Here is a 23,203-nt window from a genome sequence, read left to right as displayed (position 1 = left end):
AGCCCCAACCGCATCCCAATCCCAATTCCGATCGCAATCCAAATCGGAGGCCAAAACGAAACCATAAAAACTCAGATGGCGGGAGACGTGTATATTATAAAATTTTATGCGCAATTGGTAACAGTTAACAGCAAATTCTCGGGTATAAAATCAAAAGCTCATTTCAATACAAAGGCCAGGCCAAAAGCAGAACAACGAGAGGCCGAAAGAAACTTGTCAACAATATTTTATGAGCGCAACGTGATTTTTTCGATGGAAAAGAAAAGAAATCGAATCGAAACGAAACGAAATTCGAAGAGCTGCAGCAGCTGGGGATCCCAAAAAGTGGGGATATGTGGCATCCCAGGGGGAAGAGGGGGTGGGGGGTTATAGCCACCAAATCGACGACAGCCATATTGAAATGGTGGTGTGCTGCAGATGCCCACGAAAACAAAAAATGGAGTTGCCCCGGGCAGCCGCATGGAAAAGCATAAACATAAAACATAAATAATAATACAATATCTTTTATGTGGCCTCAGTCCGAACGATCGGTGGTATGTATGCACATACATCTACATACATAAAATGTTTATGTGTATATGTTGTTTTTGTTTTTGTTTAAATTTATAATTTATGATGTTTTCCCCTACGCGAACGCAAACGCAACGAACGAAAACCGATCAAATTTGATCGCTGAACGCTTTGTAAATGATCGATTGATTGATTTGTTGTTGATATTGGGACAATAACAAATTAGAGGTAGACTGCCCCCGGATGCCCCTTCCCCCGTTGAATAAATGCCTGTTTCTGGCAATTAAGTTGAGGGACCCGAAGCTAAACTAAACAAAAAACGGCGCCAGTCGGCAGACAACCTCATTCCCCCTGTAACACCGGCATCTTTTAAATATGGCGACTGGCCATATGCTTGCCCAGATCCTAATTTCGCTATAGAGACGTCTCTGCACTCCGGCCAACTTGCCTGCTCCATTGGCCAAAAACGAAATGTGAGCAGTCCATAAAAAGGGAGAACCAGCGGGGGAAAAGGCGAGGCTTTATGAATATGCAAGCGGGTCTCGGATCGAATCGAACTTCTAAGCCGGATCGGACTTAAGGAGCAGCCACAAAAGGACAGGAGCAGCTCGAACAATGGGATGATTGCCTCGAATTCGGTGTGGCCTTATTGTGCTTTTAGCCGGGCCAAGAATATGGCCCCGTAAATTCCAATGGACTTCATAAACAAGCCATATTCAAATAAAGTCAGGGTGGTGCGTTTAAAAGCTAACTTTATATGACCTTCTCAGTTGGCATTATAAATTGTGCTTGTAGTAAAACATTATGATTAACCTTGTTATATATGTATAAGGTGACTTCATACGTAAGCTATTATATTATTTTTTTCCTTTTGAATTATTATAAATATTTTTCATATATTGTTTATGAACTATTTATTACAATTTTGTTAACTATTTTCTTGATTTCCTTCCACTGTCTCTCTCCATTAGTCAAAGTCTTTAAGGCCAAGCAAAGCTGCTGCTTTAAGCCAGCTGGCTGGGGAACCGATCAAATGGAGCTTTATAAATAAGGAATAATTTGCCGTCTGGCCCGAGATAAACGCAATCGCATGCTCCGCTCTTATTCGAACCATTCTTTTGGCAAATGTGCGTTAGCGCCTCCATTTTTGGCCGTGACGCGAGTGTTTCGCCTTACAAATGATGCACTGCATCCTGGTCGTCAGTAACAAATTACAACATATTGGTTGCCGGGCACCGAACATCGAACATCGTCATGTGCGCACAATTGGAAAACACATTAGGGTCAAATCAAACAAAAAATTGAAATTGATAATGTGGCCGCTGCTGGCGGGAGGGGAGGGAAAACTAAATCGATGTTCTCCTAATGCCCAGCGGGTCATAAATTTTCCCAAATGTTGCCCCCGTTGTTGATGATACCGCCAGCAGTATTAAAATGCACAGAAAGAAACGTGTACTACTTTTAAGTTCTTCATAATAAATATGATAACTACAGTTATTGATCCAAATTTGTCATTACTAAATACTTTTCTGAACAATTTTTTTAGAACCAAGAGAAATATAATCTATGGTTGAGTACAATTCAATACTTTTTAAAAAGAAACAAAGAATTAATGATTAATTTTCTACCTTTGCATACTTTCTAATATTTAAATTTACAAAAAAGATCTTCTTCAGGCTGAATTTATCTCTGTGTAGGAATGGCGATGTGCTGCGGAGTCGGGGGAGGGTTGTAAAACCCTATACTTACTTTCGTATCATCAGCCAGTCAGATGGAGAGATGGAGGGAGGGAGATACTATATATCGGGAGGGGGATTACAACGTGGATGAGATGCGATGATGAAGCAGCAAAATTTTGAAAATGGACGCAGAACACGCAACATCCCATGTCTGTATCTCGGCGCTCGAATGCGAGTATTTGTGAGGGGCGTTCCAATCAGCCCCTATGAGGAGTATCTGTATCTATGTATCTATGGTATGCATCCGCAACTGTGTGCGCTGCCGTATCTGTTCCACCGAGGCGGCAGCTGCAGCCAAGTGCTAATAATCTCATAGTTCTGGGCAAACAATCAATATAAACAGATCCCAGACATGTCTCCCGCCAATCGCCCTGTGGAAATTGAAAAGCGTATTTTCCAGCATTATCCATTTATTATGCCCGCTGCCGCTTGTAATCGTCGCATTAATGTAATCTGCTGCCACAAAAGAATCTGAGTTCTCTCTCCTGCCACTTTGTTCCCTGTGTTTTTCTGTTTTTTTGCGTGCCATTTGCCCGCCGGTTACATATTTCCCTCTTCCATAAGCTGATTTCAAATGCAAAACGTTGCCCGCGGTCGGATCTTTCTTGGCCAACTTCGACTTCAGTTCAGTTCAGCTCACTCGGGCTGTCCTCCCCCTGTCACTCCTTCGTGGCTTTTGATGGCTGTCTGTTGATTTTCGGCTTTATCTTTTAATGGCCACAAAATGGCGTGTCAAATGCTAACAAATTTTCAATCAATTCAGTAAGTCGTGCTCAAGCGGGAGTCTCTGAATCATTAGTTATCGATAAACGAGAGCGATCAGCTTTGACATCCAATCTGCACTCAGACAATATAGTTGATTATAACTTTCTAAAAAGGCTGGTAAAAAGTGATGAAATCAAAAATGAAATGTATTTTAAATTACTTTTTCATAAAATGTAAAGTCATAAACAAAAATATGGTTAATGACAAAATAATTATAATTATTCGGGATCAACTTGGAGCATAAAAATGCAATATAGCAATAACAATTTTTTGAACCATGCCACTTTTTATGTTATTTAATTTGGTAAGGAGATGTCCTTGTTAATTTAATCTAATTATTTTGATAAATATTTATATATCTTTGCTGTTCAACCGCCTATTTAGCTTTTCATTTAATTTAACCTAATATTACCCTTCAGCTTCAAACGTTAATTATTCACATTCGCATTAGAAAGCTACCCATTAACAAAATTCTTTCATAATTTGACCCACTTCCCCTTCGAGAAACCCGCATGTGAGAAAAACCACACCACAGCTGATGCAATTTAGTTTGCAGATTTCTAGCCGGCATCTCATCGGTCTCAGCCATCAACATCAACATCGACATCAGCAAAGGTGATTAGTACATTCCTGGTAGCCAGATAGCTGAGTATTCATAAGCAATTAGGCGAATCGGAGCCGACAGATCCACTTACTCGCTCAAGCAGCTGCTGCAGTTTCACCGAGATGCGAATATGGCCAGGAAATTGGGATTCTAGGAAGAAGGGAGAGCACATTTAGAGCAATCAAACGGCCAATGGGGATGGCAAATGCCAAATCCCAACCGCAGACACAAACATGTCATCGTCAGTTGTTGCCAGTTACACGGGGACGAGCAGGATGTCAGGAGTCACCCCATTCGAAGGCCGGGCTCTAAGCCGTAAGTCTCAACCCCTCGTTAGTAGTTTGGGTCCTGGAACATCCTCGAAACATCCTCGAACATCCCGCACATCCTGCACTTGCCACACAGATGCTGCCCGGCCATTTTGCGAGCGTGTGTGTTAAGTGGATTTATGAGGATGCGGCAACATTTGTGGTTAAGTATCAGTTACATGCCCATTGACAGGACATGATAAATGCTTTTCAATAACACACGAACGCGATGTTCTCCACCCATTTAAGCGTTTTTTCTGTTTTTTTTTTTTGGTTGGTTTGAGATGGCAGAACTTTTTGGGAGCCCGGCAAATTGCTCCATTTGAAATTGAACAGCGGAATTCTGCAGCAAATATCTTTATTGCAAAAAGCTTGGAAGAACGAACGATCGTCAGTTGGGTTTCGGTTTCGGCCATGCTGAATTCCAGGCATCATTAAGCCAGGTCCAAAGCAAACGAGCAGATACATAAGGGTTTTCGAACCCCCTCCTCCTCCTCCTGGTGCTCCTCCTCCTGCTCCTCCTTCGACACGAACTGGTTGGACAGGGTCTGGAGTTGGGCTCTCGGAATTGGAATCGGAATCGGGGATCCTCTACCTGCCTTGCATTTATCAGGCACCAAGGCAAAAGACGGCAAACACCCCACGAACACGTTCCCCTTTTTTTCGTTGTTATTGTTGTTGCTGTTGTTCTTGTTCCTTCCCTCTCATTTTGGGGCTACAACTTCACTTGATTGGGGACCCATGGGTTCCATGGGAGCTGGACCACAAGATCCCGGGAACCAAGAGTCTCGGCGAGCAAAACGCGAAAACGTTAATTAAGATTATGAAGTCATAAGAAGTGCACGAGTGTGAGTTTTGGCCGTGGGTCTGTGTGCGCGAAAGTGGATCCTTCTGGCCAACTCCTGGGGAACCAGTTTTCATCACAGCACTCCAATGGGAATTAAAGGGGAGGAGAAAGGGGAAGGGAGTTGGTTGGTTGGGAAGAGCAGCCTGCACGATCTTCACGCGAGTTGATTTTTAAGTCAACAACTTGATTTTCCAGCAGTAACAAGATTAAATTATTTAATTTTTTGCCTCATTTGGGCTGTTATGGTGGTTGTGGACCTAGGCCGCTCTTTGATTTGCTGAGTGCTGGCACCCATTTCTGAGTTCCGGGCCTAATGGCGTATTATAATTGCGAGCAGGCCGAGAGGACGCTGCTCCTGTCGCCTCTTAAGTGGCTTTTAATGCTAATGTATCGCCCGGTTCTATGTTTCCCTCCCCCTTTCCTCTTCCCCTTTCCCCCCTTTTTACTAATGAAGTGCCGCTTTTTTGCTGGCGGAATAAGAAACTGGTTGCCCGTTTCAAGTTTCCAATCAGATTTCGTTGCACTTTATGGCCGCATTATGATAAAGTTGTAAATGTTTCCGTCCGATAGATGAACCCCCTGGATAGGCACCTGCGTAATTAACTGAGAGCAGAACTTGGCCAATTAACCGAAATTACAACTAATTAGTAATTAGTTTTTCACGTGCCCAAATTACCAGTCCAAGTTTGACATGCTTTCCTTAACACGCAAACGGGAAACTAATCCTATTAAATCGTTAGGGAGAAGTGAAATTTGTTCTATATTTTTGTTTTCTTGAAAAATATTTTATGGAAAGTTTTAAATAAAAATGTATATAATTACAACAAAATATTATACCAACTCCACAACTAACTAAGTTTTAAAGGGCATCATGAAATATTACTTTCCTTAAGGGTACCATAAAGTATTACCTTTTTATATTGCCAAAGCTACACCTAATTAAACCCCACTCTTAATTACTTACTACTTTACGACCGACTTTGCCCAAGCTGTAGGAAACCCATTCCTAAGCTGAGTATTGGCCATAATTAATGCTAACTACATGGCCTCAATGGTTGCCATAGGCCTAGTTAACCCCCAACCACACCTTTCGGGTTAAATCAACCCCCAAAGAGCCGGACTCACATGCGTGTGGAAATGGCGTCGGTGTTGGCATTCGCTAAACGCTGCCATGCGCTTCCGTTTCGTGTCGCCGGCCATGTTGATTAGGCCAAGTTTGAGCCGGGTTCGAGGTCCTCCGGCTATTTTAATTACTGGAGTAATGCAGCCGGAGAACAAACAGCGGGAGGTGCTCGAATAATTAACGATTCCCAGCCAGGCTGCTCGATTCCCAGGTGCTGCAACCCGCCATTAAAAGTCGCTAATGAAAATATAACCAATGAGTTGAACCGCAACTACCACATGGGAAAGTTAAAGAACTTTTTTATTGCCGATCCACTAAGAATACAAATATTGCCTTGAATACTAATCTTTTCAGTATTTTTTCAAATAAAAATATATTAAATTAATTGTTAAATATAATATTTTTAAAGGGTTTGATTATCAAACTTAACAAAATGTATATTTTTTTCTCAATGCAATGGAAGCAACTATTAATCGACGTTGTCTGCTATGCATATTGCGTGCCACTTTGATTTCTTTGAGGGGTCTTTAAGTTGTTCTATCATTCGATTTAATGCCACTTACCTCTCCATCGGTGGGTGGAAGTGGGCGTGGCACTGGACACAGTTCGAAAAGTTTAAATTCTCAACTTAACCATTTGAGCTTTTCATTGCGTGGTCGAGGGAAACTCCGCCTTCGTTTCCCCAGAACGCCTATTTGCTTTTCATTCTCCTTAATTGAATGGAAAACCTGGCAGCTGTTGAAGTAATTGACGGGCGGAAATAAAGGAAAATACAAACAGTTTTCAGTTGGAAAGTTGTTAATAACAAGCAAACTGTTAAAAGATTTCTCTGAAGCAAAAGAGTAGTTTAAGAAATACTTAAACTTTTAATGAATTTAACCCTTTATTTCACTTACAGAACCCAAAGTAGTCATTATATTTTAAACATGGTGAACTCTCAAATTTATTCATTTTCCTAGCATTTACTAAAATTAAAACGAAAAACACATTTTAAAATTTTCTGTTTATTTCCGGTACGACTTTCCACAAAGCACACCAATTTCATTCAAAGTACCCCCAAATTAAGCAAATGTTTTGATCGTATCTATGCTAAACTCTGCCCAAAAATGAACCAAGTTTTGAAATAATTTTCCGCCTTTAATAGATCTAATAGAACTCTGCCCGCAATGATGATGATGATGATTTTAATGATGATTGTTTAATATACACGTAGTTTTTACACCGACCAAAAAACTTTCCATCCACGTACGAGCAATAACATATATTTAGACTAATAACTGAATTAATTAAAATCTCATTTCCATGCAGGCGAAGGTGGAAAGGGAAGGGAACACTTTGGTGGTTCGCTGGGTAATTAATTTTACCCCTAATAACAGGGAGAGCTCCATTTTTAGAGCCCTAATTAAACGTCCCAACTTTTACGACGCCACCATTTTGGGGCTGCCTGAAGGGGAAGGAGTGTGGGTTGGAGATACCACCACCCACCGGGGGTGTAATTAATTCAATCTGTGCACTTACACGCTTATCACCCAATCCCAAAGCTCAGCACCCGAACTCCCAAACAACCGAGAAGGCGCAAACCCAACAACCCAGCAAACCCAACAACCAAACAACCTTGCCCGGAAGGGCGTTGTTTTGTCATGATTTTTAATTAACTTAAAATCAACCCGAATCCCCTTTGGTCCTGTGCATAATTTGATTACGGCCTTATCGCCCCCGCCGGATCTTGTTTAGCTCGTTACGAGCGAATCCGTGACACTGCCACGCAATTGTTTGTGTCTTTGTGTTTGTGCTTGTGCTTTTGCCTTTGCTTGTGTTTGTGTTGCGGTCGTCCTGGAGGTCGGGCGCAAATCCTTGCAAAAAAGGGGGGGCGTGGCCGGAACGGACGATGGTGGCTCACCAAGTTTATTTACACATGCTGGCGTCAGATAATAAATTGCCTCGCCGCGGTGCCACCCACGCACTTTGCCAACGAGTCCGAAATGAACAACAGCCAACGAGGATAATAAAACGATTTCCGCAACGTGCCATAAAATCCCCCGAGCAATTCAATTCAATCTACACGTGGAGCTTTCACACACAAATATAAGTACACAAAAGAAAACTATTTGTTAGTACAAGTGAAATAATAATAGTATATTAATATAAAATTGTATACTGAACTATATTGAAAGTGAGGCCCTCAAAAACTATTACAATTTCTTGTAGTTATTTCTCAAGACAGTTTAAAAGGTTATTCATTTTAGAGTACTTGTAAAATATTTAAAATAAGCTTCCCGCAAATTAAAATATTTATTTAAGTATTAAATAGTATTAAATAATATTAAAATATTTATATTTATTTATTCTTTAATGCTGAATTTATTTACAGTGCACAAAAAGCGGGAGGAAGTGGGGGCCGCGCATTTGCCATTTGATCTTTAGCAGCGCCAATTTGTAGTAAAAACACGCGCGGTTTTATTATTCCATCAGCACAACAGCCACAAAAGCAGAAGGAAGTGAAAACAGGAAAACCCAAGACGAGGGGTGGAAATGGAAAATGGAAAACGCCGCATTACGCCATCGTCGAGAAGAGGGGCGAAGGATGTTTAAATGGGGATAGAGACGGAGATGGACGAGCCCAGGACGAACACTCCCCTGTGAGCCATCAGCAAATTAGAAACGTTTAGAAGGCACCAAGGTTGCCCAGCCGAGGAAGGGAGAAGGAGGATGGCGAAGAGCGAGAAAGAAAGAGGCCATAAGTGGCCAAGGGTTGTTTCATCCCCCGATCTGAAGGATGTGGCTGGATGGCGAAGATAACTGGATGTTGCGGACCCTCACCATATTGCTTGGGGTAAGTGCCCTAAAAAGGCGAATAAAAAAAAGTGTATAAAGCGCTTTATTTGATTGAATTTTAATTGAAGGACTAGAGAGGGAATATTTCTATATGATTAAGGAAACAAGATACAAGTTAGTTATTTAAACTTAGTTATAGTTAAAGAAAAATTATAGAAGAATACATTGATGCTATGGTACTTATGGTTTCATTTTCAAAAAGTATAAAAATTAAAAGCACTAAAATTACAAGATACAGTACTTTATATTTTTTTTTTTTTTATATTTTTTACTTACCATTTTTTATCAGCCGCATTTAATGTTGGTATATCTTAAGCAAGCTTAAAACAATTTCGCAAATACTACCATTACCGGTTCTTGAAGAGTTAATTCATAAATCCAGCGGCACTCGCGTGATCCGCCTTATATAGTGTATCTTGTTATCATAACTGCTTGCTGACCGACTTCTGGTTGAAGTTTTTCGCCGGGGAGAGATCAGCGATTAACCCAAACACGCCCGGCATGCGGCTCCAAGCGGCTAAGAGCAGTTAGAGCCACCAGTGCTCCAATATTTCCGAGCTGGAGAAAAAAAACCGAACAACTGAATCCCATTCCAAATCGGGCGACATCAGTGTCTAGTTTATGAAGCGCGAAGAGGAAGCAGACATGGCCCGATATCCAGCGTAATTATGAATGATTATGCGCATGTGTGTTGATCATGTAAGCAGTCTATAGTATTATACTCGTATATATAACTTTACTTATAGGTACGCCGGCAACAATCTGATGAGCTGTCAATATTGACAGTCAACTGGCATTGTAAACTGGCAATTGATGACAATTATTTTATTATGGCCGATCGGCGGCTGGACAAGATGCCAAACAACTTGTTAACTTGGCCACATTGCTGCCAGTTGACCATTTCGAGTTGAAGCGTTTTACAAGTGCCAACATATTTCCAACTCCCCTGATTAGCCCACCCAAAGCGCCAATTGTCCATAAAAGTCAATGGCAGTCAGAACGGCAGCCTCAACGCCGATTGCACAATGATCGGCTCACACAAATCGGCTTGAACGACGAAGCGGTCAAAAGGTCCTTTCAGCCAGGATATCTGTCCAAATATTTACACACAAGCCGGCCGAGATACAAATGCCGATACGGAAAGCAGGTCAATTCTCCTGCCGCCCTTTGATTTCGGCCGCCTTCGGCTGCCTTCGATATTTTGTCAACTCACAAATTGCCCGACACTGGCTCATCCCTTTTGTCAATTATCCTGCATGCCTTATTTATGGGCCAGGCCGAGATCTGAGGAGCCGCTGCTCCCGAGGATTGCCACCCAAGCAGCGTGAGAAGATTCGGTTCCTGGAAGAGGATTCGTAACTTTTATGTGCAGTTTGAACTTTTAGAAACTTTTTAACTAATTCATTAATTCTAAGTCCTTAACTTTTATTGGAATATCTCTTAAAGTTTGTATTTCAAATCTGTAATCAACTGCATCTTAAGTAAATATTTTATTTTTCCTTAGAAATTTAAAAAAATGGGTTTGCTAAAAATTGACAAAAATTCACCAATTCTTAGTCCATAACTTTTATAATTTTAATCAGACTTTGGAGTGGCATACCTCTAAAAGTTTGTAATCGCATCCTTGACAAGACTGCATTTAAAATTATTCCTTTTTCGGAGATCAAAGTTTTGACCCCTTTTCATGTCAGATTTTAACAAGTTTTTCCAATAGGAGACTTACTTCTAAGGGTCCACAGCCCATAACTTTGCAAATTTTAGTCCGATTTCAAAATTTCAAAGTGCCACACCTCTAAAAGTTTTTATTTGAATTCTTTAACGAACTCATCATTAGTACATTTTTTTTTTGGCCGTGACTAGATGTTTAATTCCTCTTTTAAGCTGAAACACTTCTGAAACCTTTCACCTCTCGAAAAGGAAACCCTTTAATGGCACATCCGAAAAAGCCGAATAATAGGGCTTACCCCTGGCAGGTCTTGCATGTTTTTCCAATCAATTTTCTGGCCACCAACCTGAGCCGGCGACTCCATCATTTTTTCACTTAAGCAATTTTCTGAAGGCATCTCGTGCCCGAAGGCAATCAAAAATATTACACCCCGGCCAAAGGGGGCGTAACTCACTCGCCATAAAAAATGTTTAAACAGCAAAGTTAAAGTTGAAATTGCAATCAAGTGGAGGGGTCTACATAGTCGAGGAGACCATGATTATGAAAACCTAATAAAGCAACAAAATTTCATTTCTTAATAACAAGCTTCGATCAGCGCTTGAGTTTCTCTTGTTTTCGTTTTCCTTTTCCTTTTTATTTTTTATAATGTTTTGTTTTTTGGGCTTAAACTTATTAACCTTTTGGGTAAGGGGAAAACCAACAAATTGGCTGCAGCCATGAAACCCTGATTAGGTGCAGTATTAGCCAGAGTGTATATATATTTAATAGAAGTTCGCATTAAACAAAAGCGGTAATCTGCCCAATCTGAAACTCGGTAACCCCAAACTTTGGGTTACAAAAGATTTTTCACAGCTCAGCACAAATTACTGGCAATAAATTTGGTGTCAACGGAACGAAAACGAGAATAAAACTATTTGCGCGTTGTGGGGGAAGCCAACCGCTGTTTAAACAAGCCGAAAAACAAGCCCGACTATTGGCCAAAAGCAAACTGTAGCCAAAGCCAAAGCCAAAACCGAAACCAAAGCCATTAGCAAAAGCGAAGCGCTGCAGTCGCACACTGACAACACTAACAACCACGGCAACAACTACAACTACAACTTTGGGCCACGACATTTGACAACGCTAATAAATGTGCTGAATTTCATATTTATGGCTTCATAATTCCACAACAACAACAAATGGCGGAGCCCAAGAAGTTGGCTCGAATGCCGCTAACATTTGTCCAAGGGGAGCAGTAAGAGGACTTCCATCCTAGAAAATGCACTGAAAATAGAGTATTGCTAATGCAAAGAGGTAATAAACAAAGCTTTAGTGTTAAAAACGAGCTAACATAATAAAGGAAACAATTAGTTCTTATCTAAAAATATTATATTGAATATAATAATAAGCTATAATATCTTTTATTGGTAAAAAACTATAAAAACATTTATGTTGTGCCATATTTAAAATTGAATATTGTAAGAAAATCGTTTAATATAATTTAATTTTCTTTAAAAAGGATTTAATGACAAAATTAAAAATGTGTATAAAATTTAAGCACTTGCATAGATATAAATTATAAATTTATTGCATATTAAATCTTGATTTAAATTACTGATTTATAGCCGCAGTTTTAAAAGGTGTTTTTCTTAAGTGTTTTGTAGGCTCGAACTCCATCTCCATCTCGAGCTCCCGATCCCAGCCAGCTCGCACTCCTTTAAGCCCGTCTGAGGGGCCTGGCCGGGACCGCTTTGGCCCGAACGGAGTTAACCTGGCCCGGATCGACTGTGGCACAGTCAGGCGTCTCGTCCCTCACAATAAACGCCAATTAAAGCCGCATAACACATGGCTTTCTGGGCAAATATGGTGGCGAGTTGGGGGGAAAGGGGAGTGGGGGATGTGGGGGGCAGAAAAACAGGGCGCAGACAGGCGACATTTGTTAATGTTCGGTTTTTGCCGGCATGGCGGCTCACGTGAGCATAAATCAAAGAGATTAATCGAACATGGCTCAATTGCCGGCGAACATGGCAATGGCAAGCTGCCCCACCGAGGGTGACATTTTCCCCATTTCTGACTCACGGATCACGGGATGAGCTCATAGGCCAATTCGATTCCATGGCTGAATGGTAAAGCCGACTGAATGTGGCTGGCTGGCTGGCAGGGTAAACATTATGCAGTTAAACGCTGGACCAGCCCCCTTGCAATTTCATCCCCAGTTTCGCCCCCCGCCCCGCTGAAATCCCCCCTCTTTATAATTACAGTCGCGTCCAGAGCGATCGGACCAACCAGACGTGTAATCACAATGGACAGCCAGCCGGGACTACGGGCTACGGACCATGGCCATAATTTGCTTGTCTGCATTGGCCATTTTGGCCAGGAGAGCTGGCTGCAGCAGAAAAGAAAAGCCCACTCGCAGAAGGGCAAGCCAAACGCAAACGCAAACTGATAATTTTGATTTACAACATGCCAGTTATTATTTATAACTTACTTAGTCCCCCAAAGAAGAAGAGTTAGCCATTCCATTTAAAGCATCCTTCGTGCCTTTTGGCTGGCTCTTCCATTTCCACAGCCAGATGGTTGTTCTTCCACTACACAGCAATAAAAGTAGGTACATTTGATCGCAAAGGTAAGATGATAATAAAGGGATTCCAATTCCTTAACTAATTATTGTCATATAGTGTTGGCTTTATTAAATACAATATCAAGTAAATCCTACAAGTTCTCTGAATATTCTTTTTCAATATTTCCCTTTACTTTCGAATTTGATTCCTTCTTTTAATCAAACATTAACATACTTTTTCCTTTAAATATTTTTTAAAACTTTCTAGTTTTAGGTCCTGTGTAGTCGCACCATCTTTGGGTCTTTGGATCCCGACTCCACTCGCCAATTCTCCGACGATTCTCCGCCCATTCACGTTGCCCGTGTCTCACGTTCTGACCGCGAGCACTGCGATTCCGAGTCCGATTCCGCAAATGGCGCACACAGCCAGCACCTCGGAGTCCTCTTCCAGCGCCAGGAAATAACTTACTTTTGAGCCTCCCTCCTCCGATCGAAAAGAGAGGGGGGATCATATGCGAAATATAATTGGATACGCCAAAAATGGTTAGAAATACTCAATTAGACGATGGGAACACTGCGAATATGGCAAGGCTGAAATTATGCAGGGTCTCCAGCTAAATACCCACGCAGAAAATGGTTGAGGGTCGAGTAACCTGGGAACTTGAAACAAAAAAAATAAAAAATAAAACCAAAAACACGCCTTGATTAGACAAACATATATTCTTAGAAATCTTGAAGGCTTTGCGGTCGACAGAAGTTTTTGTTCATACTGTAGAGTTTTTATGATATTTCATTTATTCATCAATAAATAAACATATATTTCAATTCTCAAAGGTCAACCGTACTTTCCTCCCACTAATCATGATCCAATTACTGGAAATCCTCATAATAATAATATAATTTATATAGACCAGAAAGGCGGTTACCCGCATTTTTCCTGCGAAGAATGCTTGCCAAAGTAAAGAAAAAAGTCGTCATAAATTGAAAATGATAAAACAATATTGAGACTAATATTTGTTAATGAACCCGCACATGGAGCACTCTATATAAGGAAGCGCCGATGGATCTGTGGATGGATGGTTGGCTGGATGGATGGCTGGATGGTTGGAGCAGCGGAAAACAATAATTGATTGAAATCAGAGTGTAAATTGTCGTTCGATGGCAATTACCAAGGCCAAAGTCGTTGCCAATCAGTTGACGCAGAAATGGCAGCTCTTAATTGTATCATGTGGCGTATCCATCAGTTAGATTTACACAGAGAAATAAAGTTGATATATTTAGAAAAAATATATTGAAATAAATTTTCGAACAATCTGTTTATACAATAATTTCAAGTTGAACCTTTTTTAACCTACACATATATCAGTAACTTTAAAAAACTTTTCCCTATCATATAGTCTCGTTATATTTCTGCCTGTACAAATAAATTTTCTATATAGAGAAGCCATAACTGCAACGGCGGTTAAGTGTGAGTGAGCAAGGTTCATTAAGTTAATTAAACCCACACGACGCAATTGGAGTTGGCATCGTCATTAAAACTTAATTGAACGGAGGCTGCAGAACTGAAAGCTGGAGTCGGGGCCAAAAACCCGAGGCTGACCAATAAAGTTGTAGCCTATTAGCGGCCATATCTTATTTCTGCCCAGCAGGGGGCTTTTCCAGGGGCGCAGAGGCAGAGAGGGGGTTATTTTCTGTGGGAGTTTAGAGCCGCCATGGTCCACTGATAATTAACACAATTGTGCGAATTGCGAAAATGCATTCGCGTCACTCGAATTGCAGCGAATCAAAATCGCAACTACAACTCTCGCAGATCATTAAAGCCAATTACAATTAACAATTGAGTGCGAGTCCGAGTGGGAATTGTTTAGTGTTAGTATTAGTTGATTTTGCAATCGCACTGCTTCAAGCGTTAATTAATTGCATCGGTATAAATGTATCTGTATCTATGTATATCTGTATCTGTATCAGGCATTTTAGTCTGATTATTGCGTGCTCTCAACACTTTTGATGCCCGCTGGCTGAGAAGCAAATATTTATTTATCGCCGTTCGCTCGCTTTTAATTGTGTTTAGTTGCTTGTTAGTTAGTTAGTTAGTTATTTAGCTAGTTAGTTGTTAGTTAGTTAGATGGTGGAACAATGGCATTTCTGCATTTTCAGTGGGGCGGCTCACAGGCATTTAGCGTTTGTTGAGTGCCAGCCGGAAATCGGCAGTTAATAAATGACACAGGAGAAACCCTCGAAAGTATTTCCCAGGGACAGCAAATAAAGAAACGAGGGTGGAAAACTTCATTCGTCTGGGTTTCCATTAATATCTATAATCCTGGGAAAGAAGTTAATTTAATTTAACTTCAGAGGGTAAAGGTTAACTAATACTTACTTTAGGTTTGTTAAATGATTATTTAATAAAATCCACATACTTGCAATGAAATAATTCAGGTAATTTTCCTTTACAAAAAAACTCCACAATTTCAACAATTTCCTATAATTATTTCATAAATTTTCCGAGAATAACTTGGCAGCCAAATGGAATCAATTACTCATTGATTCTTGGCCAAGAAGGTTGCATGCCAAGAAAACGAATGACCAAAATCATTACCACAAACAATCCTAATTACCAAAGAGCAACGAAATTCGCAGCAATTACGACATTTCCTGTCCTCCAAGTGGAACACCTGCAAAAATCAAAAACAAAGAGAAAAAAAATCACATATAATAATCGAAGACATGGCAAAGGCGGCCAATAAGTTGCAGTCATAACTATAAGGCAATCAAAGGAAATATTTTGAGGGATTCCTGGTAAGCAGTTTAAATAATTTCCATTAGCCGTTCGTGAGTTGGTGTGTATATAATGTGCCATACATCATCATTATCAGGGCTGAGCACATTCCCCAACTTGATGACTTTGCACATGTGAGGCGGCAGAAACACGAGATCCCGATCCCTCACCTCACGGATTAGTTACAAACCTAACCAAACCGAACCGAACCGAACCGAACCGAACCGAACCGAACGAATCAACCTGAATATGTCGACAACTTTGTAGGAACAACAGGCCAAAAAAAAATAGGGAACTACTATAATTAAAAATATGATTTATAGTTTTATTGGAGGGATTTATTTTAAGTGGCTACCAAAAATTATAAAATACGCAGAAGCAAACTAAAATTGATGTAAACGGAGCTCAAAATTCAGTATCTACTGCATCATTTTTGCTTTTTTATTTCTTGAACATTTTTTTCAAGTGCACTGGAGTGGTTTTTAGTGGACAACCGCAATGAGCTGCCATTTTACACGCAGGCCCAGCGCTAATGACCAAATGCGAGGAGCGAAAAACGAAAAGCCAGAGTCAAACCCAAGCCCAAACCAAAACTGAGACCGAAAAATCCCACGAAAAGGGCCCCGGCAAAAGGTGGCAATTAAAATCGAATGAGCGCCGAAGCTTCCATGTTGAGCACTAATGGGTGTCGGCCAACTGGATTGGACGTGGTCTGCGACTTGGCGTTGGTCGCTCTGCTCTTGCTCTTGGCCTTTCTTATGGGCCAAGTGCCCAAGTGGCCAAGTGGCAGCTGGCGATGGGCTGTGGAAAATGTGTAGAATTGTTTTAATGGCCGACAATATGGCCGACCGAGAAAAGAGCGATGAAGACGGAGAGCTGGCTAATGCAGCTTCGTCAGAAATCGAGCATAAAATATTTTTAATTAAAAACAATTTTTTCTTCTTTTCCACCAACTTGCCATTTCCTTTTCCCCTACGCATAAATCAAGTGGCCAACTCGGCGGCTGCAATTTCTCTAGAATTACGAAGACAATTACACATGAAACGCGCTGAGCCGCCAACGCCCGAGCTGTTGGCTCATTTCTCGGATTGGAGATCCGAGATTGAAGATCTGACACCGAGCGCATCATGATTTGTGAGCGGCTTAAATAGTGCGAACGGAAATCATGATTAGCCGGGCCATTAAAGCCAGCGTTTCCCTCGACAATTTCGAGCTTCTCTGGGACACAGAGAAAAATGGTAGGAAATTACCCTCGATTGGGGGGGTTACTCAGCAGTCAAAACAGATCGTATACTTGTCCTAAATAAGTTTATATTAATATGTTTATCCAGATTTCTCTTTTAGTTTCCAAAAACCATACAATATTTAATATATTATATTAATTAAAACAAAGAGAAAGTGAACAATATTATTAAAGGATTAACTGATTGACTCATTAAATAGAAAATATCTTTAAATGAAAGTTTCAAGATTATTTCCTTAGATTTTTCTTAAGAAAAAATCATCTCTAACCTTGTGTTTCCTTTAAAACCTTCAACTCTTTTTCTAAGGCTCCTAATGACTTAACAAAATAAATCCCCGATGAAGATCTCTGGACCTCGTGATCTCTGATCCTATTTTTTTGCTGTGCAAGCTTTAAGCCAACCTGACCCCCGGCCATCTGCCGGCTGAGGCTCCTTTTCGGGCCGCAAAAAAAAACGCCTTCGGGGCTGGGCCCTGATGTTTTCATTTCCCGATAAAGGAGGTCCGTAAATGGCACGGACCTTACTCAACTCAACCCAACTCAAGTCAAGTAAAGCCAAGCTGAGTTGAGCGCACGCCAACATGGAGATGGCAAGAGAGATGGAAACGCAGATGGAGTTGCACTCGCAGCACGTTGCAGTTGTAGCAAATTAAAAAAATGCAAATGTTGCACGTTGTACTCGCAGACAAACCAGCAACTGCAAAACCAGCAACAGCAACAGCAGCAACAGCAACAGCAGCAAACCAGCAACATCAAGCGCAGCAAAGCAGCAACTGCTTGCCAACTTTATAGACTGACTCCTGCCTGGAAGCCCGCAATCGTGTTCATGTGTCACCAATATGATGTTGTCCAACTCCCAGTCCAAGTCCAAGTCCAAGTCCAGCTTCAGGTCCCAGACCCAAGACCAAGAAAAATACGAAGACGATCGGTACGGAGCGATAATAGAGAGAGAGGAGTCGTGTGGATCAAGGGGGAGGAGCACTGGACAGGGGGATTGGTAAGAGGGATTGGGAAGGAGGATTGGGACGAGGGACAAGCAACTGCCATGTCAGGCTGCCCGGCACAGATGGCATCATCAGCATCGTCAGTAGCCATCGATCCCTGGCCTTCGGTTCGCCCCTCCCTCTATATAATATATACAAATATATATAGGAGACAACTCTGCATGATCAGACAATTGTTGGGACAATTTAAAGACAGAAGAATAGCGACATATGTGTGATTAAACACGATTTCATAAATTAAATATAATATGAGATCACATGAGCAAGCTGAAGTGGCTAAAAATATGTGAAAATACTTGAAAAAGCTAGTTTGAATTACATTTTTTCCTACTTCAATAATGATTGTAGGAATATTAGATTAATATTATGAAGCAAGATAAGAAGATGGTGTTAAAAATAATATTTTTAACAAGAAATGGAATAAATTTTTATCGGTATTATTACCATAATTTATAATTTGTAAAGAAGCAGTGGTAATGTTAAAAATTCCCGTTTCTTATGGGTTCATTAATTTTCCAGAGTCCATTTTTAAACCTGTGCCCCTATTCAGCTGTCATTAGTTGGAAGCGCAGCATAAATATGCATGGGGTACGGGTTCGGGTATCTTGAGTACTTATTTTCGTATGCCTTCCTGGGCTGCACATTTTGGTATAGCAATTTGTGTCTTAATTAATGTCCCAATCAAGAGGCCGCCAAAATCAGAAATGAGACCCACGACTGGCCGCAAGCTCCAAAATCTCCATTTTGGGCAACGAACCCACAACCGCGACTGCTTTCATATGTATTTATGCATATGTATATGGGATATATGTTAGGTATATCTGGAATGGAATGGACTGAAGCGAAGTCGAATGGAATGGGAGGATGCGGCGGCGGCAAACTCGTTTCGGTGCAGGGCACTAAATTAGTTGGTTGCCCCCACTCCGCGGCTGCAGTTCCACAAACTCTTTTCAATACAATTTTGTTCGGTTCGTTCTTAATTTCGATGGAGTCAATTTTATTGCCCTGAGCAGCGGACTAAGAGGGGGTTACGAGGCTGGGGTTCGGGCCAGGTAGCCCCGCTAAGTGGTCGCCATTGCAGTGGAGATGGTCTTAAAGAAGCCTCGACACATGGAGAAATTATTGGAAAATAACTAAGCATGCATACAACATTATATACCTACAATTTAAAAACATTTCTATAATTCCAAGTTCTAAAGCATTATAAAACAAACAAACAATAACAAATGTTTTAATACTTTTTAAAATACATAAAAAATCTTTTACAATTTTCTCCAAATTTTTATAAAGCTTCTATTGTTAAGGTACCTCTCAATTCCTCTCAGTGTAAACTTGCATTCTGTCGTCTTCGGCTGGAGCTCAGTTAATTTGGTCATCTTCCATGATGTTTTGATAATGTGGCTGGAGCTGCGGACCCAATCTCCAGTCGTGGTCCTCCGCTGCAGTTGTCCCTTTCCACTTTTGGGTTCGGTTTTTTTTTTTTTTTTTGGTTCGCTGCTGGGCTGCGCACGAAATTCTTGTCGCCGCGAATAATTACATAAATCAGCGATTTTTAAAGCGTTTCGAGTTTCCAACTATCAATACCGGCGAACGGAAATCGAGGCTGGAAAAAAGGTAGGAAGATCTTTTGTCAAGCTTTTCGAGCGCTGATTGCCGGGGATTAAAAGCAGCTAAAATATTAACACCTCAGGTTACCAAGCGGTTCCCACAACAAAATTTAATGTTTATGCTCCCGAAAGATTTCCGAGAAACTCAACTTCGCACCTAGGCATAAAAAGGCGATCCTTAAATGCTTGCCAATCTGTCAGCAATTCAAAATTTAGCACAAGTAACAAAAGAAATGATTTATGCTGTTGCTTGATTGATTTTAAGACCTGAATTGGTTGGGGCGAAATATAAAAAGAACCGCTCGTAAAAGACCGCCTTTGAGAGATCTCCGACGATCCGACAGTTGCGGTGAGTTTTTGATGCGCTTTCAAAATGCAGATTGTTCCGTTTTCTGCCCGTTTAATTTGTATGATTATGGCCTGTCACAAGCCAACGAAGCATGGCCCGAACCAAAACGGTAAATGCAAGCCAACAAGCCAATGGCCAGGCTCAAAAGCTTGTGGTTTGCATGGCCTAAAGATGAGGATTGGTCAGATCGGATCAGCTCAGCTCAGCTCAGTCAGCTGTCGATGGAGCGTGTCAGATAATCGGCTTTTGCACATCGAAAAGCTGTACGGTGTTGTAAAGTGGTATTTAAAGCATGTACAGTTGGCTAAAAAACAAGTATTACTGTACGGTATTGTAAAGTGGCATTTAAAGCATGTACAGTTGGCTAAAAAAAAACTATGTATTTATTACTGCTTTTTGGAATATAAAAGCGAATTTAAATATCTTCAAACTTTCCCATTAAAACAATCGCTTGCTTGTAAGTTTTATATGATTTACTTATATTTTCCTTGTGCACAAATGTCGAAAATGCCCCACCAAAATGTATGAATTGTTTTTGTTTTTTTTTTTTTGTAATTTTTTCAGTATTGTTTTGTTTTTAGCATATGCGGTTATAGCTGGCGGCTATCCCCTCACAATCATAATATGGATGCTTGGTTATCGAGTATATCCATCGCTTAATATTTGTTAATGAGTAAGTTACGTTTCACATATGCATAGGTTGGGTACATATAATTTTAAAATATATATATATATTTCTATATGTGTATATATATCTGTTGTATCACCACGAACACACATAAATACAAATCAAGATTCCATTATGTATGCAGTTATTGTTATGGCGGGGAGCTTCCAGAATCGTTCGTCCCCCATGGATTTTTTCAATTTCGGATAATCGCAAACTGCTGCTGCTGTTTGCCGATCAATTATTGCATAGTGAAGTGACACAACTGTATGAATGCCAATAACATGCTCATACCGATCGGTAATGCGGATCGATAATGCGGGGAAGGGTATCGGACTTGGAGCTTATGCCTTAATGCGTATCTATATCTTATATACAATGTACATGCAAGGGTTCATTGGGGCTTTCGCTTCCTATTTACACAAGCAACTCATTGCGAATGCATCTCTTTCTCATCATCCATCTCTCACTCGATAAACACGGATCCAAATCATATACTATACTGATCTTGAGCTCTTTACAAACTATAATGGCTGTGCTAAAAAATACATGCTCTCTCGCTCAAATAATTCTGTGCTCGGCTGGCTGTTATCTGTTATCAGTTATCAGTTATCGGTTATCAGTTATCTGTTATCTGTGAGTTTGTAGGTAGGTAGTTACTGGTCTGTTCTGGTGTTTTAAATTATTATCGTCTTGTTGCAACAAACTATTGACTGACTGGCCGCCATCGCCTCCTCTAAATCTCTATATGCTTCAATTTCATTCAATTATTGTGCTGCACTGCAAATGAGTTTCGATTTATTCAAAAATGTAGTTCGTGTAAATATCATTGCTTTGCTAATTGTTATTCTGTGTATATAGTAATGTAACATTTTTGTTTTGTAATTTTCCCCCCTCAAACAATTTCACCTTCTATATATATAGGCTAATCTGTATTGCTTGCATCGCGGCTTGAGTTTCGTATGCGAGTACTTTCCTATATACAGCTAAAATTTCAGATGCTTCAGATGCGTCGCACGCCGGATCCTATAATGCCTCTAATACTGTCCTGGAGTTGCGCTTAGATCCCGCTAGGATATGTCCACCTTCTCCTCAATCCACTTTCTCCGCTTTCTTCCTCAGCTTTCTTCTGTTTTTTACTTCTGTTTCGATTAGTTAGTTTAAATTTATTTTCAATTTCGATTTCGATTTGATTTGATTTTGAGTTGTATTTGCGATTTGCCAAAAGTTACGATTCAAAAAGTACCAACTACAGTGTGGAAAATTTACACAGAATAAATAATTTAATACATTTAATTTTAATTTTAATTTGCTTTCATTTACATTTACAAATCATCCTCGCACCGCACCGCCTTTTTGAGTATAATGGTTCGCGTTTTGCCTGGGCAATCGTTAGCTCTAGTTAATATATATAGTACGTTTAAATACAGATGTCGGAGTTGCTATAAGTACAAAATACACTTTAAAACTTAAATGAGCGCTTCGTTGGTGCTTTATAAAATAATCGTTAAAATTAGAGATTACAATTAAAAGTGTAGAAAACAAAGCGACGCGGCTTTGTGCACAAAATACTGTTCAAACGATGGATCGATCGATCGAATCGAATCGGATCGGATCGGTTCGGAAATTGGTAGACAGTTTTTGTACGTGTTCATTTGTCATTTGTGAGCGTTCATCCTGTCCGGGTGCCCACTGTAGATGGCTGCTTATGCGATACGGTCTCTAATTGCTAGTTTATGTCGGCTAATAGTTATTGTTTATACTGCTGCTGCTTCTGTTGCCGCCCTCGGATGCTTAAAAAACTAAATACAATTGTTTCGCATGCATACTTCTGGTTGGTTGTTCGCCTTGGCTGCTGAATTAACTTAATCAAAGCTACCTCTTTCAAAGGTCTTGACCGACGTAGGACGTTGAATACTCTCGCGTGTGTGAGTGGGTGTGTGTTTGTTTATATATCTACCATATATAAATATATATTAAGGTGTGTATGCTGCGCTTCTGACTACAACTAACCGTCTTTAACCCCCCTAATTTATGTACAATCTCGCTTAAACTAATCTCTAATCTCTTGACCAAAATTGTGCTGCTTCAGTTAATGCTGTGGTCGTCTCCACGGCAGCCTCCTCCTCCTGCGAAGTGGCGATCAGGGTGACTATCTCAATGGGTTGGGTGGTTGTGGTGCCAGCAGCGGTGGTGCTGCTGCTGTTGCCAGTGGCCATTGGAATCTGCTGCGGAATCGTGGTGCAGGATCAGGAGTGCTTGTCGGTCAGCTCGCCCCAACGAGACTCGAAGAACTTGCGCATTCCATGCCCTGCTTTTCCAACGGGCGAATCGTCCTCGTTGAACATCTCACAGTTGTCGAAGATCTGGCGCACATCCACGCAAAAGTCCTCACGGGTTTTGTAGCTATTAGAAATAATTAAAGATTTGTTAATGTTTTCATTCCTTTCATTAGAGCTTAGCTGCTTTGCTCACCTCAAATCCAGCAGTTTCTTTTTGATTGTGGACATGTCCATGGGAGTTTTGATTATTTTGCGATATGTGGGAAACTGCTTGGTGTTCACTGGCAACAGAAATGGCCAGGAGTCTTCATGGAGCTAGAGGAACCAAATGAAGCAATC

General features: G+C 40.6%; 1 protein-coding gene across 1 annotated transcript in view; it reads right to left on the bottom strand.

The window, feature by feature from the left end:
- Positions 1-21,770: 21,770 nt before the first annotated feature.
- The window catches only part of LOC108086426, a 34,812-nt gene continuing 33,379 nt past the window's right edge, over positions 21,771-23,203 (bottom strand). Inside the window, 2 exon segments of the mRNA XM_017183331.2 lie at positions 21,771-22,988; positions 23,058-23,179. Of these exon segments, the coding sequence (XP_017038820.2) occupies positions 22,832-22,988; positions 23,058-23,179 (279 nt within the window). The 3' untranslated portion in view covers positions 21,771-22,831.

Source organism: Drosophila ficusphila, unplaced genomic scaffold, assembly GCF_018152265.1.
Source record: "Drosophila ficusphila isolate 14025-0441.05 unplaced genomic scaffold, ASM1815226v1 contig_414, whole genome shotgun sequence".
Taxonomy (NCBI): Eukaryota; Metazoa; Arthropoda; class Insecta; order Diptera; family Drosophilidae; genus Drosophila; species Drosophila ficusphila.
Note: the sequence above shows the minus strand (reverse complement) of the source record. Positions and strands in the feature narration are given on the sequence as shown.